The 21,525-nt window shown below is 34.3% G+C and overlaps 1 protein-coding gene across 1 annotated transcript; it reads left to right on the plus strand.

Moving 5' to 3' along the window:
• The first annotated feature begins 2,408 nt into the window (after window positions 1–2,408).
• LOC144356699 (galactosylceramide sulfotransferase-like) lies at window positions 2,409–4,226 on the plus strand. The gene is made up of 2 exons (XM_078011365.1): window positions 2,409–2,431; window positions 2,774–4,226. Exons 1-2 carry the CDS (start codon window positions 2,409–2,411, stop codon window positions 3,801–3,803), a joined length of 1,053 nt encoding a protein of 350 aa, XP_077867491.1. The 3' UTR covers window positions 3,804–4,226.
• The last annotated feature ends 17,299 nt before the right edge of the window (window positions 4,227–21,525 follow it).

Below are 21,525 nucleotides of genomic sequence, written 5' to 3' on the forward strand. Positions count from 1 at the left end.
TCTCGACACTAGCTTGTGTTAGACAGGAAGCTTGGTAACCAGAATATCTCATTCTCTCCCAATTTCATTTTTATAAGCTGCTCGAACTTATGATACATATGTTAGTCTTATGATTATAATAGTTCAGCATGCTCAAAATTTGTACAACTCAGATTCAATTTTTATATAGAGGTGTATTCCTTCTGATGAAATTGAACACCTATAATAGGAAGAAAATGCGAGTATCAACTAGTCATACATGTTGTGGATTTGTTAAACAGATAATAATAAATAACATCTGATCAAACATAAAAATAAATATAATTTTACACAGAACCAACACATGTTATATACGTAACAAATTCGTCAAAGAGATATGGTTTTATGAGTAATGTTTCTTTTTCTTTTTGATTCCTTGGTACATATATTACATTACTGGTGATAAAAACGTATTTAAATTCTATTTCCCACTTTACTAATAGTCACCATCCACAAAATAGTTATGTACATTCTGCTCTTCCCAGGAAACACATCTTGTTAAAAATTGACATTTTGTTCAAGCATGGTGTGATATTGTCTGCATGGTGCGAAATTACTTTGCAAAATGTGCAGTGCTTTTTCTACGGTTAAAAATGCACTAAAAACCAATGACAAAATTGTAAAAATTGGTATATAAATCTAGGTGCTCATAAGAACCACGAGCTGATAGATTTGTTGCAGAATAATGTGATGTATATAACATTTACTATGTTAAAAAAAACAAAGGAAAATCTAAATCCCCACAAAATCAAATAGAAGTTACAATTCTAGGTATCTTGAAAGCGTGTAACAGTAGAAGAAAACACCGCCAACACTGTAAATAGGCGGACTTAAAATTTGAATCTATCCATGTACATTTTAACATAATTCAAATCACCGACAACATTTTAGAAATGTAATCTACGGAGTTTTTTTAAGGGTCAATCTGCGGGTCATTGGCGACAAGTGAATGTTCACATTTTGTCTTGTAAAGAAGCGCATAATACCAATTTAGAACCAATTTTGTTCGCAGTTCATACATATAGTACAGGAAAGTCAAAGCCGAAAACTTAAAAAAGTATAAAAGTCAATAATGAATTTGAATCAATGGTGTAGAGCCTGCAGAGAACAGTATTTAAAACAAAATACATTCAATTACATTGATTTTAAAAATATTGGATCATTACTACAAAATCGTAGTCTTTAAATTACCAAATATAAATCAACTTAAATTACTTTGTTAGTCTTCCAGGTCCTCAATAACACGTCAATCTGTTGAATTATGTCACATAGTCTGCTGTAGGAGTGAACTATTCTGATGAAACTTTAAAAAAAAAATGGGAAGAAAATATTAAAAATAGTGATATGAATGCCAAGTTTCATCAACATTGATCAAAGTATGTTTAAGACAGAATACCAAGAGTTAAATCCACAAATGTTTTTTTATTTTGTTAATAATATGAATCAATTTCGTGTTGTAGTGTTTATTCAGTTGCCATCATATTTCCTTGTTTTTGCAATATATTATGATATTAACACAGGTATTGTTATTGTAATATATTATGATACTAAGATACATATTATTTTATGATAAATAATAATAAGCAGACCACTACAAAAACAGACGGCAACTGAATTAACATATAATAACAGCACATAATGTGTATGTTATAGTTTATCTAGTTCTATTTCAACCAGTAAAGCAATCAAATCATTGTATTGAGGATATCGTCATATTCTGTGGAAATAAAACTGTGAGTATATCGATGATGCGTTTTTCTTATGGAAATTGTAAACAGTCACAGTTATTATTTACATAATGAGATTGTAAATGGATATTACTCTATTCATATAATCATTATTTTTAGCATGTTAAATTTTGAGTACATGTTTTCAGTAACCAGATTTCATGATTTCAGTAACCACGATTTGCTGTCTGCCCAAGGGTTGGCGATCATGATATCAATATCAAAACAGAGTATCTTTCATAATATCCATCCTAGCATGTTCGTTGTTTATTTTGGATGACCGAAGTTCTCTCAAAACCTTAAAAGCAACTCCAAAAACCACAGCGAACGGGACGGAGTAGTAGTGACGTCGAAAATGACATGTAGTACCTATTGCGCGGACAATATACTAGTAATATCCATTTTTTTTCAATGTAGACATGTGACTGAGTCTTAACCAATCACAGCATGTGGAACAACAGTAAGATGTAATAAATGATACATGTTTGTGTGAGGATGAGGATGATGTGAATATTCCAATCTATGGAACTGCATAAAACTGTGTTCAATCAATTACAGAGCGCATCAGTGATGAAGGTGATTATCACTTCCCTGTTGATTGTTTTGATTGTCACATTCCTTCTTTATGCTTATATTGGGCCATGGAAATTATCAATCAAATATATGGCAGACATAGGACATGAAAGGTTAGTAGTCCCAAAGTTTTTTGTTGTTGAAATAGAAGGCTCAATATTAAGTATAAACACACAAGCACTTATACCGGACTACTACAAATAAAATGTGTGTTTGTGGCCACTTATGTTATAACCTATATTTCATTTAGTCATATCATTGTATTTGCCGGTTTTGTAATTGAATGCAATTGACCTTTGCATTACCATTGCAAGGTTCGCGAAACAAGTATCTTGCCTAATAAATAAATACTTTGACTAATAAATGCTTTTAGCGTTCGTACCTCTCAGTCCATGTGTTTTTACCCTTTATGTTTCTCTTTTTCAACTAAACTATTTTAAAATTATTCGTTTCAGTTTGTCTTACAAGAGAGTGAAACATAAGCAAAAACATCTGATTCCTCAACCACATGGCATCAAACTCACTGAAGATACAAAACAGATCAATGTCAGAGACCAAAAGTTTAATGCCTCTATCCTTACAATGCAAAGGCTCGACACATGTACACCGGAACACAATTTTATATATGTTAAAACATATAAAACCGGTAGCAGCACACTCGCGGCGTTGCTCAAGAGATATGGGTTAAGAAACAATCTAACAGCTGCGTTGTCATCGCTGTCTACAAAATTAAATTTGTTGCGCATTCGAGAATCTGAAGTACTTGCTATAAAATATTCGTGCATTGAAACATTTCCTGGTTACAATTACATTGCTAGTCACATCCAGAACTATGATTATAATTCGTTAAAAGCTTTAATTCCAACAGCGAAGTTCGTTAGTATTCTGCGTTCACCGTTCAAACAATTTGAGTCATTATACTATTACACCAGAAACACTAAGAGATTGGAGAATTCCAGCAATCCATTTGCAACATATTTACAAAAAACGGAAGCTTCAAAACGAAAGGTGAAATCATTCTTGGATTGTTTTGGGATTAAAGCAGGACAAGAATCACGATTGGTGGAATTGGACAAAGAATTTGACCTAGTGTTGATAACAGAATATATGGACGAATCACTTGTCCTGTTGAAAAAAATGATGTGTTGGACATTTGATGACATCTTATATCGATCAAGGAAAGTATCTAAAAGAAAACGGCAACCTATCACGAAAGCAATGGAAAGAATACTCAGTAAAGGCCTAGCAAATGACTTAATTGTTTATCAACATTTCAACCGGACATTGTGGCATAAGATTGATAACTATGATGGAGACTTCGAACACGATTTGTTTCGTTTCCGTGCGAGGCTATCTGAGGTTACTGAAAATTGTGACAAAGCTGAAAATATACACGATCGGTATTGTATCCTACTCAAAAGTGATGTAAATTACCTTGATCAATTGATAAAATCCACACAGCTCAATAGATTTTGTGGATATTAATGTGAATGCAGAATTACAAAGTAGTTATTGCAACATGTTGTTACTGTGATACTCGCGGTTTTCATGAGCGTATGCTATAGCGAAATATTGTTTACAATTTTTCGATTCAAACTGGTTACTAAGTCTCAATGATTGGCATAAACCATCGGTGTTATTCATTTTTATTATGCCCAGAAGTGCAAAATGTACATCACATTGAATAAACATCAAATCTGTTTAGGGGAACTATGCCCTAATTCCCTCTGAAAAAACATTAATCAATAGTTTTGACACTAGTTAAATCATCAATAGTAATATTGCTATCATGCTATGATGGTGTTTTATTGTAATGCAATACTAATGTGCTAGACCAATATCAAAAAGCTTAATAAATGACGTAATAAATAATGTATTTGATGTAATAAAATGCCTGAATTGATTTTAGTTCGAGTTGTGGGCATTTTTTATTCCCAACCAACACACATCCTTTGATACATATACAATATAATCTCATACTCCTAAGATCAAATATATTTATAAATAGACACTTTAATTTGGTTTGGAATGAAGAAATAAAACACGTACATAGAATATATATAAAACAAGCATTCATCAACATAAAATGTACCTTTTCTTATTTTTTTTATGGTAGTAATCAAACAAGTGTTGTCATTATATTTGTATTCATTGATAGCGTATTTCATCATGGGTGTGTAAATTTAGTGATTTGTAAAATCAATTAACGACATTATGTTTGACAATCAAGTCTGGAATACCCTAATGTTGGTCGGCGATATCTCTGGGTGTACCAGGATGTGTTGTGTTAATAGTCCGCGCTATACAACAACTAAGAATCTTAACTCGTCGTAAATGTCATACTTCTCTCCATGACATTAAACATTCAATGGTTAATAAAAAAAAACTTAGTTTCAGCCTATATACATACTGGCTGTTCAAGTTTATGTCATTTATAATAACACTGGGGATTTCCACCATGGGAAAATTCAGTAACTTGCCCATCTTATATTGGATATCTAAGCCAGGGTAAAACACCGTATAATTATTGTAGCTTAAAGTGCTCAACTAAAGAACTTTTCAAGATCGATCCTTATAGTGATTTTTCAAACATCAAAGTTTGACTTGTACTATTTTATATTTTCCCAGAGTGGTATTATTCAAATGTAGATTTGCAGAATTCCGAACAACTTTTTTCTATCAAGATTACATTGTATTAGCGTGAAAATCTCTTACAGATGCAAAAGCTTTTAGATAGAAGAGGTCTGAATATTAGATTAACAACATAGATGTAAAATTTGATGGCCATTTATTTAACAAAGCATTAGTATTCCAATGGAAACTAAATCCGTGTCTGATCTATTTATTTATTTATTTATTTATTTATTTATTTATTTATTTATTTATTTATTTATTTATTTATTTATTTATTTATTTATTTATTTATACGAGACAAACTTCTTTTAACACTTTAGACACAGAGTGGTGTAATAATTTCACTTTCTGGTATATTGATGTACTTTCCATCAACAATCCGTCTACTAATTATCGCCTTTCTATGATATATCTACCTGAACTTCGAATCAAAGAAACCACAGAATCAGGTTTGTATGCCTCATTTCACCACATTATACTGACAAGAAAAATGAGAATTTTACCTTCATCAATTTTCCCCCATCTTGTTGTCATATCCATCTTTATTTTGCAGTCGGTGCATACATTTCCCGAATTGTCCGAGATGCTATAGTTTGCACTGGTTACAAGTTATAAATTACTGTCTTCCAAGCTGCTAAGTCAAAGTGTGGTTGAGAGAACGTCTTATCCCGAAATTTAAGTGTTCTTATAGCAAATATCATGAACTGTTGACAGAATACAACAAATCATTCAGGCATATGATTATTTTAATCTCATTTGTCTTATGTAGAAGGTCCCTTCTTGGATTTAACCTTGAGGTTCATATGTCAATCTTATCTACACTACTGTGAATACTGCAGGACTCGTCACATCATTTCGTGCACATTAATTTGTGTATCACTGTACACAGTGTCCTATGTATGTGCGTAAATGTATATTGTGCCATGCATATTATTAATGTTATATGTAATTATATGTACTAAAATCCTTATATAGGCAGGTTAGTGTTTTATTGCAAAGGTAATTTGTAAAGATTGCAACCATGACTTAACGTTTACATTGGTGTGGCCTCCGGCTTCAACAATGATTTTGGGCTCTCTAGGACTTTAAAGTACATCCTCTTTTCTGGCGTGATGCTGAAAGCATTTACAAACACTGGGGCTTCACTACTCTTGCTGCTTTACTATATTCTAGAGTGAGCCAAGATATTGAACTCACGCAAATACAAATCAATGTATGTATGAGAGAGAGAAAAAAAACACACACACAACTTTAGGACTTTAAATTACCACCTTCTTATTTGGCGTGATGGTGAAAGCATTTCCAAACCCAGGGGGCTACAGTACTCTTGCTGCTTTACTATATTCTAGAGTGGGCCAAGATATTGAACTCACGCAAATACAAATCAATGTATGTGTGAGAGAGAGAAAAAAAAAACACACACAACTTTAGGACTTTAAATTACCACCGTCTTATTTGGCTTGATGGTGAAAGCATTTACAAACCCAGGGGGCTTCACTACTCTTGCTGCTTTACTATATTCTTGAGTGGGCCAAGATATTAAACTCACGCAAATACAAATCAATGTATGTGAGAGAGAGAGAGAAAACCACAAAACTTGCTTTTGTCTCCTCAATAGTGTTACCCACGCTCTCGTCATGACATTGCATTCACTGTTTTCCTGGTATTTGGTAAATTGGAAGCAGTAATCGAATCAAGAAAGTTTGAAAGAAAACCAGGAACCTCTCAACAACATATCGAAGGCCATTTGTATCATGTATATTGATGAATGGTCAGATTGGTGTGCGTTGGTTGAGAACACATATCGAGAATTATCCTTGATAATTGTACATAATAATTTTAATCACATTACATTTAATAAACACAGGAAGTAAATTATTGTTCAGGAATGTTTTGGAATGAAATTGATCAATTATCGTGTTATATGGGTGATTTGGAAGCCCACTTGTTTGTCGTTGCCAATAGAAGCATATGCAGACATAATCTCCAATAAAAAATAACTGACTGCAACAACACAAGATCCAGACCAAGATCAAGAAAAATGAGATAACATGAATGTAAAAATCAAGTATAAATAACTTGAAAGTAAATAATAATGTGTTCAATAGATAGTAATACTTCAATGACTGATCCTAATTGATTAATATGATTTACACTATATACCTAGACAATGTTTCATCGATCAATTAAAAACGAATTCCCTTAAGGTTGCGCCCTCTAGCGTTAACAGTTATGTCGCCATTTGTTTATGTAAAATGCGTATTTGCTAGGTTCCCTATATTCCAAATAAGGGAAAATCTTTACACAGAAACACATCTGTATTTTGAACTACATTTTTCACCACCACAAGACCGAAAGCGCTAATTATAGCAACGCTGCATTGCAAATCAGACGAGGCACAATTAGGTAATACATGCTCGTCCAACCATTATAGATGAATGTTATTGAATTCAAATTTCGACCAGGTCACGTTCTGTGATTCTACATATTACACAATATATTGTTATATACTTGTTCATGTCATGTTACCAATTGTCTATTTACATACGGAATACAATTTTATGCAGAGACTGTCCAATTATTCCGAGGCGATCAACTGAAATATGTTCACATTGTGACTCCACCAGCAAAGAACTGAGTGGACCAAAGAAAGATAGAATATGGATGTGCTTCGATGATAGAGTGTAGATGTGGTTGTTTTACAATGACCACTATGTTTCATTACGTTATATGTTTTGCATGATTAGCGAACAATAATACATATAGCTAGAAATAGTATTTTTACTTAACATATTATGTGTTTAGTATTAAGTAATATACACATTTAGTAATGTAAACGCATAGGTTAGAGCCTCAAAACGATCATCTTCTGCGATTTGAAGCCAGGCCCAAGATAAAGTGTCAGTCGCTTAAATAACTGTACAATCCCGTGTATGAGGTATTTTTTTTGTCTGAAAATGCGCATATATAACATTTTGGAAGATCTATTGTAATACATTCAAACATGTGCAAATTATTCTGTCCCTATTGTTCTATTAGCTCGAATCCAGATCAGGTATACACAATAAATATTAATAAACATTGAATAATATTTTTTTAATAAATTTATTTAATAAACATTTAATATTGATAATCTTGCATTTATATTTAATATAACTTGTTGTATTTTACATAGTGTATATGGTATTCCGTATTGTTTCTTTGTTATTCAAATACTACTATACCAATCCCCACTGTCAAACAAGTCTGGCTTGATTTTATTATTACTGCGACAACATATGTACTACTTTATATCACGATTACTAGAACAACGGTTAGTGAGCTCTCTCACTTCTTTTGTTAGAATGCGTGTCTTGGTAAACATTTAAAATAAAGGGAATTACGAGGGCTTTCAATAAGTAATGCCCCTGACCTATTTCTCATAGCAGAAACTTGGCACAGTTATTAGTCTTTCTCTACATAGGAACCACCCCAAGTTATGCATTTCTCCCATCGTTTGATACAGCTCTGGATACCGTTTTTGTAGAACACCCAAGGTTGGTCCTCCACGTCGTAACTTCAGAAATCAAGGTTGCATCATCTGGGAAACGCTTTCCTTTCAAAAAACAACTTCATGGCTGGGAAGAGATGAACGTCAGAAGGTGCAAGGTCAGGAATGTAAGAGGGATAGGGGATGATTTCATAGCCACACGCCCGTGCCTCTGATCTGGCGAGATGCGAGTTGTGGGAGGAGGATACGTTTGCTGATCTTGCCCCGCCTCTTGATTGTTATAGCTTCTCTTAATTTCATCAAAAGTGAAGCGTAATAGGCTCCTGTAATTGTGGTATCCTGTGCCGGGAAATCTGTCATCACTACTCCCAGACGACTGTGAGCATGACCTTGCCAGCATAGGGCTGCACTCTTGCCTTCTTTGGAGGTGGTGAGTCCCAGTGCTTCCACTGCATTGACTGGGCTTTGGTCTCTGGATCATAGTGATGGACCCAGGGTTCATCCTGTGTAATCAGTTATGACAAACTTTAACTCATCTCCTGGGCACATTTCCAAATTCATCCTCGAGCATTCAACACGTTCTCGCTTCTGGAAAGGTGTGAGCAACCTGGGAATCCATCTGGCAGACACCTTATTTATATGCAAATGGTCATGAATGATAGTTTCCACAGACCCTGTACTAATCTTGACCTCTTGGGCTATTTGGCAAACAGTATATGATGCGTCGATCTTACAAAATTACTGCCTCAACTTGACGGACAGATACCTCATCAATGGCAGAAGAGAGACGACCAGGTTTCGGAGCTGTTACCAAAAACTTCCGGCCATGTTTGAATTCACGATGCCAGCGTTTTACAAGGTCATATGATGGGGCATCATCACTATAAATTTCTTTAATTTCATCAAAAGTCTATTTTGGTGTACGTCCTTTTAAATACAAAAAAACGGATCATTGCACGGCACTCAAGGGCTCCGTTTCACACCTGACTCTGTTCAAACAGCTGTAAATCAGAAACCACAATTAGTTCAGAGCAGCTTTTTGCAACATAACCCATAGAGATGTGAATCATTGCACATTCAAAATTTCATTTAGATCAGACAACTGGAAGTGGGTCAGGGGTATTACTTATTGAACGCTCCTACTAGCACACTGCCGACGTTGCGGCAATAATACTTAGCATAAAATTATTATCATGAATTTCTCAAAAAATATTCGCAGATTTTAATTCAAGGTACAAAATGAACTTATGAAACGTTCAGAGATGCATTTTGGGGTACACATCTTCGTCGCCATGTTGGACATCAGCAGACGCAGATCTACTGAAACAATTTTCTACATCAACCTAATATTTAACCCACATAAATGATAACAAAATCAATTTAACAATGCGTTATACTAAATTATAATATAATCCGATTTTTCAGCAATTTTCCCGAACTGTTACGACAAAGACAGACAAAATGGCTGACCTCAACAAAAAAGCGTCATTGTCTAAATTTACGATTGAAACTAGTTATATTATTCGCAACTCAGCACTAAAATACCCAAACAATAACGTAGTAACGAATACTAAAATTTTAGAACATTCAATTTTGATTCACAGATGGCAAATCTGTCAAGAAAAACAAACTATCGGTATTTTCATTTCACACAACATTCGCACATAAGCCGGTGATGTTTTCGATGACGTCGATCTTTCGGCTTAATGAGCTCTATTTCTTCAATTTAGTGGACTGGCATAGAAAACGAACGGCGCAAGCAATATAAGCGATGACGTCATAATGGTTGGACACGCATCAAAGTGAAGTCTTTGGTAATTAGCATATCTTACAATAGAGTTTCCTAACTGTTCTTGTAACCGTGTTTATATTTGGCTCCGCTATATGTATTACCGTAGACAAATTTACTATGCATGTTTGTTACCTCGTAAATAACGTGAACACATTTTGTTACATCATTGGCTGATATAACATTACAGTGTTAACATTAGTATAACCGCAACAAAACTGGACTTTTTTTACGAATGACAAGAATGTTACCGTGGAATATAGTCCACCGCGGAAAAATGTAATTAACGATAACAAAGTTCTTTTGTTCATATTTCACACACTAAAACAATTGTTTAAGTGGTCGGGCTTTAAAATGAATTTGGACATTTTAATAATTGTCTGCGAAATGTGCAATGCAATTTACTTGATAATTAGGCATCATTTGCAACGCAAAGCTCGTGAACTGTTTTTTGGCATCACAGTCCGTGTAAAGATACAGATATAAGAATAGAATATTTCCGCGTGATCTGGTTAGTACTGTTTTAGACAGTATTCAAAATTACATGTTGATTAATGACCCTTTGTATATCAGATATTATATATGGGTATTATGTAAATGTGTAGAACAAACATCAATATATCTTGTGTGAAACTAAATATTCAAAAGTAAACGTGTTTATTCCACTATTTTGCGTTTTTCGACTTGCAATGCAACTTCCGGACACTAATATTCGATTGTGTTTAATATGATGTTGTTATCCCATAGGAAGCGTGCTTCCACATTCTACGTACACCACATCGTAGTTACATTGGAAGGGTGGAACCAATACTACTACAGGCCTACTACTGCCTGGCGCCGTGACACTAATTTAAGGAGTTTATTGGTGCATACGGGTGAAAGGGGAGACCCTGAGAAATATGGTTCTGTCCCGTGTAATCGTCCTAGGTGTAATACTTGTCCTTTTATTACAGACACTAATCGTATATTTGGTCCCAAGGGAGATGTTGAGGTCAAATATCCGTTCAGTTGTATCACTATGAATGTTGTATATTGCATTTCATGTATTAGATGCCGGAAACTTTATATTGGTTCTACAGTTCGTCGACTGGGTGATCGGTTTGCTGAGCATCTACGGCAAACTAGACAGAAAAATCGTTATTATCCGGTTTCACTTCATTTTAATTCTAGTGGACATAATATTACAGATATGTCTATTTCTGGTGTATGTGTTGTCAATGGCAACGAAAATCAGCTCAGGCGTGTCAAGGAGGAAACTATATTCCGCCTTGGAACTAAAGAACCCCATGGTATTAACAAACAGTTCAACTCATTTGTTGAGCTCACTACCTAAGGCGCGTTATTTGTTCTATTGTGGAATTTTTTGTGATTCTAACTTATAGTTCATGCGCGTTCTTACGTTCCTATGTTCTACCTGTACGTTATCACACTTGCTTCTATGCTATCGATAAAGAGCCATTGCTCGAAACGTCTAGCTATTTTAAATAGTTATTTAGGACTACGATTACCAAATATTATCTTCAATATATCATACTTAAGTCCGAGCAGCGTTTATTTATTTATAACTACTATTAAAAATAAAATAATGTTGCCTGCATAACCAGTACGTGTTTGCACATACCACTGATATCTCCAGACCAATGTCAATAGATTCTCTGATTGCTTCGTGTATTTTGTTTCAACACTAGAATGGCCATTCGTAGTAATATATCCAATATGTATGCTTAGCATTCAGAATATACTTAGTCACGTCACGGCTGTTATATCAATAGGATAGGTATTAATAATATTAATGTTAATGTTTTATAGTTAACTGTTTATGATTGTGCAACAATATTTCACTTGAATGATTTAAATTGCGAAACTGTATCAAAAATAGAATGCTACCTATTAATTATATTCATCGTTGATGATGCGTTGAACACATCGCCGTAATATAACTACAACGTCACATGATGACTACGTGTTCTCAGCTGCCATCGTCTGTTCTAGACATTGCCAGTCTTACTACACAAAATCAAAACACGACACGATGATAGTCTCTTGTATTGCATGGTTCAATTATTTGCTTCTCTGGCAAATACAGCTAAGGGGTGCACAAGGTGAGAATATTTCGTGTTAAACTTATCAAACATACTTTGTGTAAAGTAACGAGCCGTGTTGTTTTTCGACACTAGACTCTCAACATGTGGTACCGGTATTCACCACTGAATTCCAAAGTTACTTTTTTCAATATTTGTCGACGTTATAGTGTATCCTTACATATGACAACAATCCACACGTAATACTACCAGCAACTTTGTTTCAAGTCTTTTAGAAAGATATATTCGTTCGATAAAAATAACGCGTGATGGGTATCTTATGATGGTATTCCCCAAAATGGTTTCACTCTGTGTTCATTTACAACTATGAAGAAGATGCTGGGATGTATATCAATGGTGTTATGAAGGGAACATCTATGTATTCACATAGAAATGAAGATAGAGATGACGGCTTTACTTTACTTATTGATACTGAGCGTGGCAAATAACCAGTTGGATTCCACCAGATGGCAAGAGTTTGGAATTACAGGTTCTTTCGCCGGTTTTAGAATTGTCTATTACACACATTATTCAACGGTGGGTTCATAGTCACTTTAATACATTTGACAATTTTGATTGCTATGTTTTAATTATGTAAACATTAATGTTTTTGGGACACACAGTAACATACTTTGCTCTCACCAAATATGGTGGTCATATCTTTACCGAAAATACAGGGGGGGGGATCAAAAAATGTCTATGTATACTACACGCCTAACACGATTCTCCTGAATTTATCATGCGTATTAATTAAATTATAATCTATATTTAATTGCTAATTATTTGTTAATGTGTCTAATAAAACATCGCCATAACGATGAGTTATTGTTTTTTATAAATATGCTTTGCACAATGCGTTATAGTCTTCTCTAACTCGATAGTTCATCATCGACAACACAAAAATATTCGACTAATCACATGATCTAAATTGACCATTGTGGCTCCCCAATATTCTACCCATTGATTGTGAAGCGATCATCGTCATAGGTGTAGTTTGCCCCTTCATTTATTTTGGAATATGTTAAAGTAAATAAGTCAGTTGTAGAATGGAAAACTTCGTTGTCTTCCAGGTCTCGTTTTATGACTGATGGTAAAGACGTGAGTTGCAGCAGTATGTATATCAGTAGCCAGTATATTAGTATATCAATAGGCTATATCAGGTGCATAATTAGGTATCTATGGTCACAATTTGTAGAAACAGACGAATGTAAATGTAATGATCCATGCGAACATAATAGGGTGTGTACGAATAATGTTGGATCATATTTCTGTGCCTGCAATGACACTGGATACGAAGGGATAAACTGTGAAACAGGTAAAATTTATGTGATGTCACAGACCCCGTTAACTTTGATATTAAAACAATACCATTTCACTTTAGGGCAATTTTCTATAAAATAACTCACGCATTCAGTTGAAATGTTCTTTAGAATAAACAATACTATAAATTTATAAACTTAAAAAATACACATGTATGGCACAATATATATTCATTGTGTTTCAAACTAACTTATTGACTAATTAGTCACATTTTTTAATGTAATGTCAGAAATGTGTAAAGTGTATTTATGATTAGCTGGTAATTGAAAACATAGATTGTAATGTATATGTGTTTTCAATATTGAGAAAGCGCATGCAGAAGAAGAATATAACTACATATACACGAATACAAGCAAATCTCTTTAAGTATACTAGTATCAGATGTTTTTGAAAGTCGGTTACATCATATGAATGAGAATTTCGAGTAGTCTCAAAATGAAATGTGAGATACACACTCGTAAAATTGTGTTTACCTTCGAAACAGATATAGATGAGTGTACGATTGACTACTCTTGTAGTGAAAATGATGCAACATAAGTAAACACCGATGGATCTTTTGTCTGTAACTGCAGCAATTCAGAATATGAAGGACAAATATGCAATGTTGGTAAGATATGTACATTTACGATTATAGTTAATATACTAGTGTATTGGGAATATTTGATATGTATTTAATTTGTCACTTTCATCTACAATATATGTGCTGTTGTTGTTACTATAAATGAATTGATAATCTGCGAGTATTTGTCAACATATAATATAATATCATAAAAATAGGAGCCTAAATAACAACTGTGAATTTATATTTTTGATATTAATGAATGCGTCCAGGATAATCCTTGTCTAAAAGAATGTGAATGCACAAATACTATTGGTTCATATATTTGTAACTGTAACAACATTGGATATGAAGGGTTTAACTGTAAAATTGGTGAGAATATGGCTGCCGATAATGTTTTGATACACTTTATATAATCCTGAGATTTGACCGGTTGTGTGTTGCAGATACATTCTGTTAAAATGATTATTTACTTCACTTACTCAATGTGAAAACATATCATACATCGCATACAATTAGAGCTTAATTACCAACTTTTATTTATATATCAGAAATAAATGATTGCTTAACTGGTAACACGTGTCTAAACGGAGGTGTATGCAAGAATACCCGTGGATCGTGTGTTTGCAAATGTCACATGACTGGATACTGAGGAACCAAATGTGAAACTGCAAAGTTTTTTTTTAAATTTAAGGAATCGCAATTGTTTTACTCACTCTATGAAAGATTAGCCATATTTGTTTACAATAATTTAGTTATTCGGGACAAAAACGTATAATATATAGTTATGATAGGAGCATAATTAGTTCACCTGTGACTTTTGATTTCAGACATAGATGAATGCATCTCTGGAAATCCATGTCTGAACGGCGGTGTATGTACAAACACGGATGGATAATATATTTGTGACTGTGAGAACACTGGGTATGAAGACATAAACTGTGCAATAGGTGAGGATATTATATGGAAAATAAGTTAAGTACTGTACAAGGTATATAATATTTGCCAACGTATCCCAACGTAATTACAAAGAAGTACAACCTCAAACATAAAATCTATATTTCAGACATAGATGTTTGAGTTGATAGTCAGTTAATCAGATATATTACAAATTTAGTATGATGATACAACACGACATAAATAAGAGAAGTATAATTGTAAATGCCGTTTATGTTACAGATGTATTTATATTATCATAAACAGCAAACTTTTTGTTTTTTCCAGATATGCATGAGTGCATATAACGGAATATGCATTAATACTAATGGTTCCCTTACCTGTGATTGTCAAGACACTGGATACAAAGTTATAACCTGTGAAATCGGTGAGCATCGTTAATGCTCGCTCATTAGGCATTTCTTCCTGCAGTACGAACTTGATCTACATTTGCCTGGGTCATGTTACTCTAACGATTTGTTATTAATTGCTTAATTTAATCTTCACTACGCATGGTTATACATTACAGATGTAAACGAGTGTATAGATTCCCTGCCTACATAATGGTTTATGTAAAAACACAGATGGATCATATATATGCAATTATGATGGAACTGGGTACAATGGATTTTACTGTGATGAAGGTGATTTGTTTAAATGAAATACTACATCATGGCAAGACAGTGTAGATTATCATGATTCCGCCCCAGTGGTAGCGACTTTTCTCAGGACTATCGAGAATAACTCCCCCCTATGCAGTCCCTATGCAGCACATGCGTAGGTTATATCGATATATCAATACGAATTTATGTGTAGGAAGTGACACAGACTATTGCATATTTATTTATGAACATTTCTGACAACCTTTCTTGATTGTATACATTCTGGTGCGTATATTATGTTATGATATAGCCAAACATGTATTGTGTGCATGTATATATGTATTGATGATATATTGTGTTTACATATAACTAAATGTACTATGGTACTGACCCCGATGGTTATATTATTTCTGTTTTGTTGCAAGAATCAATATAAGATAACTCCATCTGCAACATGTGTAATACCAAATAAGGTGCAATACAATTTACTACAGGCATTCCGGAAATACGGATATACGGTAACAATCTGATCAAAACAACTTTATTGCAGGAAACATGTTTAAGCTTTACACTTTATTTCTCAGCTATATTTTAGTTTTCATTGCTTTGGTGATAGTTAATAGACTGTCACCATTTAAGTACTGCTTGATTCTTACTTCCTATATTTTCATTGCGAACAATGTAAAATTGTTTAAGAATGTTTAAAATCTTAAACCGAATTTTTACATGTTACAAAAACATTGGTCACATGTGTAGTTATCACGTGATTTGAGGAATTTAGATCAGTTGATTTTAGTGAAATGTTGCTAATATGGTACCATAATACGACTGTACTGTGTTGTTGAAAGTACATTTGATTAGTATCAATCAGTGCAAGTACTGATAATGTACTAATGATATACACTAGGTAATCACAGTTGCATTTCTAGTAATCGTTTAATTTGAAGTATTTACGTACATCACATAACAGTTATTTGATCTACGTGTTACTTAGCTGTATTAATACATTTATTCAACACAGTTTTAAGCCAGTAATGTTCACATTGCTTTAAATATTAATCCTTTAAGCGCGAAAGATAGTTTCATTGACATGTGGAAGAAAATGTATAATTACTGTTTATCAAAAACTAAAAGCAATGTCACATTATGTTTCTTTAGTTCAAAATTAATATCAAATTCAGTTAAAATAAAAGAAAATGTGAACACATTTTGACCGGGAAAGGAATGGGCGCTCAAATGAAACTGAACTTTGGCTATAGACGTGATATGTATAAAAATGAGAGATGTTATCATCTAACATTTTAATGTTAGACCAACCGCACACTAAAAATGGTATATATCACAAATATTTACCGACATGTTTATTTCTTTTCCAAAAGCTGTTATATCCTACTCAACAAACATGTCTGTAACGAGAAATCCTGTATTTATTTGATAACGGTCAGTAGGATTCAGTTGAATAATTTACCATGTCTATGATTATGACAGATATAGACGAATGTTCTTTCAGCAACCCATGTCAGCACGGTGTGTGTAGAAATACCATTGGCCCATACATGTGTGACTGTCTGAAATGTTTCTAGCGCGAACGAGTAATATACAACTGTAATATATTTTAAAATACCGTATCTAGATCAGCAATACGATACATTTGTGTCCAATTCTTTCACAGCAAGTTGTGTTCGCCATATACACAATTTAGATAAAATGAAGTAAGAGACTCATCCGTCAATTCCACATTGTATTTTTTGAGGTACGCTGATATTCCTATAAATGGTGGATTTGTGTCATGTATATTTCAGACATTAACGAGTGTGCTAGTGAGAGTACACATACATGTAGTGCCAACGAAGACTGCATAAATGAAGAGGGCAGTTACTATTGTGTATGTAAACATGGATGTAATCGTCAATCGAATCAATGCGTGCCGCTGACATTGCATATTAAAGACGAAGGTATTTTGATAACGTTTTTCTGTGTCTTATCCTACACATGATTCGTCTTAAAGCTAGAATATGGGTTAGTTTTGTTGACTCTGGTATCTTATACGTGTCGTACCCGCAGGTAAAAAATAAATCGTGAGATTGAGAATAGTGAAAACATATTTGTATCGATGTTTGTAACTTGCAACCATTAATATGTAGAATGTACTAATTTATATTTTATTGTACTTGCAACCTTATTTCATCATCTGATGTATATATCGGTGAAAGCGACATCTAATAAAACCATGAAGAAATCAAGGGGACAGAATGTATATTCCCGCTTTTTACAAGTGTGATACCAGACATAGTGTAAAATCAGTTGTTATATGCATAACAACTACTTACCTTTAAATCTAATGCTTACTGACGTAATTTATTAATCATCACTTGTTTTATTATATTGAATAGGCGATGCCACACGACCATGCCGTCAGGATATTGACACAGAAATTTACGGAGAATGGCAAGAAACATTGCCAGGAAATTTCACTGACTGCGTTGCTTGTCCTATTGAAATAATATGTATTGAAAAATGCTACTCTATCACGTTTATTATCGACTGGTGAATCTTATGTATCAACACATATGTCAATGTCTTTACGTATGCCCATGTTTTTTATAGGAGTAAGGCGAAGATACTGCAATGCAAATGATGAATGGATGGAGTAGGATACTTCAGATTGCAGATCACAATCTGTGTTAAATGATCACAAGGAAGTATGTATAATAACTGTTTAATAACCGCCATAAATACATTTAGATGCCCTGCATATGTATGCGCGTGGTAGGGTTTGTTACAGCAATTCCAGGCACTGATTTGACGCTGAAGTAGTGCTAGATGTTGATAACTTACTACAGTAGGTTACACACTTTGTTTTCAAATTTACAGAAGTTGTAACTAGAAATATAAACATTGACTGCAAATCAGAGGAATGATTGACAGATATTGCCCACAATGTTTTCTATTTTTGCTACAAAGTCAGGTACACCTAGACTTCATTCGCTTTTGGTCGGTCATCGTGTAGTTTGCGTCTACAAATCGGCATTCGTCCAAGTTGTTTAAGCACCACGATGGAGAAGCAAGGAGTAAAAAAACCAGTTGAAGTGAGAACAAGAGTTGTCCATTTGTATTTCCGTGGACTGTCATTTGCTGAGATTAGAGATCGAAATGGTGTTTCAAAGCAGACAGCCACCGAGAGTATCCTGCCAGGAATCTGACAACGTTATAGACTGTCGAATATTATAAAACATTGCACCGCGCATTTACGGACGGGAAATTCGAACAAAAACTACTTGTGTACGGCGGCAACCCTCCCCGACGTGTGATCGTGTGTTGCCAGTGATAAGCTTTTTAAAGCGATTATTTGGTGGCACATCAACCTTTTGGTTCTCATCGTCGAGAACTAATAATCGAATAACACCCATTCTACTTATGTATTCAATTTCATTATTGATATACTGGATGCCGTCTTTATAGAACATTTGTTGCAGGCAGTTTTCAGTTATATACATCGACGTGATACGGATATTTCCATAGTAATAATGAATGCACTTTGATCAATAATTCTGTCATGATCAGTCGGTCAGCTGGTTCTATAAAATAACGTTCTTTACAGTGCCACCACTGTATGCGCCCTCTCACTGAAATAACATGTGACGCAAATTGAAGTACAAAACTAAGTTGAGAGCCTCGATCGTTTATTGGAGGAGAAATTCAAAACTAATGTACTGCCACTTTTATGGGCGGAGCTTTCATCCAGGGCATTCAAATTGCAGACATGATGTCTGCATTATTTGTAACAACTTATGTAAATGTGAAAACAAAGTGTGTAACCTATTGTAGTAAGTTATCAACATCTAGCACTACTTCAGCGTCAAATCAGTGCCTGGAATTGCTGTAAGTAGTATCTCTTATTCGTAGACTTGGTTACATGTACGATGACAATACAAGCTCGTAATGTTACTCGTATCGATAGGTTGCATGAACACGTGTATATTATAATGAAAAAAAACGCATAAATTTACTAGGGCTAATTACTGGGAGAACTTGTTATAAATGGCGGAATGAATTGTCAACATTGTTTATGTCACAATGACATAAAAGCACTGCGATGGCAAAATTTTCCACAATAATATGTAATAGGCAATGTCAACTTAACAGTTCGATGAATTACTGAAAATATTACTGACATAATCATAGAACTCCAAAGCGCGTGAAATGCTAGTTACCGTGTGAGTTGAGTGGGTGTCATCGCTGTCCAAAATTATTTGAAGCAAACTGTTTTCATAGATTTATCTAATCGTTAAAGGAATATTTTTGGAAATCTATTATCGTATATGGGCTGTCTGACTTTACATGATTTGTGAAACGACAACATTACGGCTCACATCGACCGGAATAACACCCTCAAGCCCTTATAGTATTTACATTTCTTCTATATTCTCTTCTACGTATGCACATGTTATTTTAAGATCCCGTATCGCGTGCATAGCATGCGGATTTTCCCGCGATTTTGAGTCGTCTAATAAAATCAGTCAATTTTTAAACCAGCATTTTACCAACTAATTGTGTCTGATTGTAAATCGATACCATCTTTCGGACTGGAATTAACAAGTTTATCTGACTAAATGGTACCATTAAATAAATTCTAATTCGGGGCAACGTTAAGAACGGCTTGCATGAATTAAAAATATCTGGCCTCTTAAATACACTGTACGATTATTGTGTGGGTTGTTTGTTCACTGCCGAGTCATTCTAACAATGCCGTATATTGCAACTGTGAATGACAGTCATAAGGCATATTCGGACGCTGGTATGTGCTTATTATACAGGCGATGGTTGTAACCGATCCAGGTCAAGTCGCTGCCTTGCTGAACAGTTTGCAGGCAAGACTTATGAGCCAAGTTATTCCCATGGGTGACGACATCGCTCTGATAAAGGACATTCTTGATCACATGGCTTTGAGTGGCATTACAGGAAACTACAACGCTGTTTACTATTACATCCAGGTAATGTAATTACTTCAAAAATAACATTTAAACTTATCTTATTTGGACAATTAAAAACATATTTCAGTGTTATTATGTATACCAAGTCCCAACTATGCTGTATTAATTGGTAGCATTTGTAAGAAAAATAGACATTACAGAAAATCACAATCGATAGAATCGTCTTAGAACGAATATATAATTTTATGCAAATTACGATCGCCGCAACGTCGGCAGTATGCTAATTCCCCTTTTTTTAAATGTTTGCCGGGATACGCATTTTTAAAAAAGAACCGAGAGAGTTTCCTAACCGTTCTTCAGGTAACCGTTTATAAATGTCCATTGTGTGGGCGCAGTGACTGGTTAACATGAATAAAAAATGGCATTGTTTTTCTGATACTCTGAGTACATCATTCATCAGAATTGTTCGTAACACTTTATTTTGTAAATAAGTGCGTATTATTGTTGACATATACGGTTGTGTGTCGCTGATTAGAGACTTAAATTAACCTTGTTGTGTGTATTATTTGAAGCGCCATGTAATAACAAATGATGTCGTCAGTATATTTACCACGCTTGATAATTTCGCCGATACTGTTTATAAGCACACGACCCAGACAGGAATAGATATCGTAATACCGGGAGAAAAGATCGGGAAGGGTGACCTAATTATAATTCGATATCGTACATGTCGTTTTAATTATTTCTTGAATACAAGTTGATAAGAACACAATATTTTCAGATCTGGTCGGAAGATATGCAGATGGTAAAGTCGATCCAGATTTTCGTGCCGTACATACAAAGAATAAACGTTCGGCAGCAC

Source organism: Saccoglossus kowalevskii, chromosome 22, assembly GCF_978046115.1.
Source record: "Saccoglossus kowalevskii chromosome 22, keSacKowa6.1, whole genome shotgun sequence".
NCBI lineage: Eukaryota > Metazoa > Hemichordata > Enteropneusta > Harrimaniidae > Saccoglossus > Saccoglossus kowalevskii.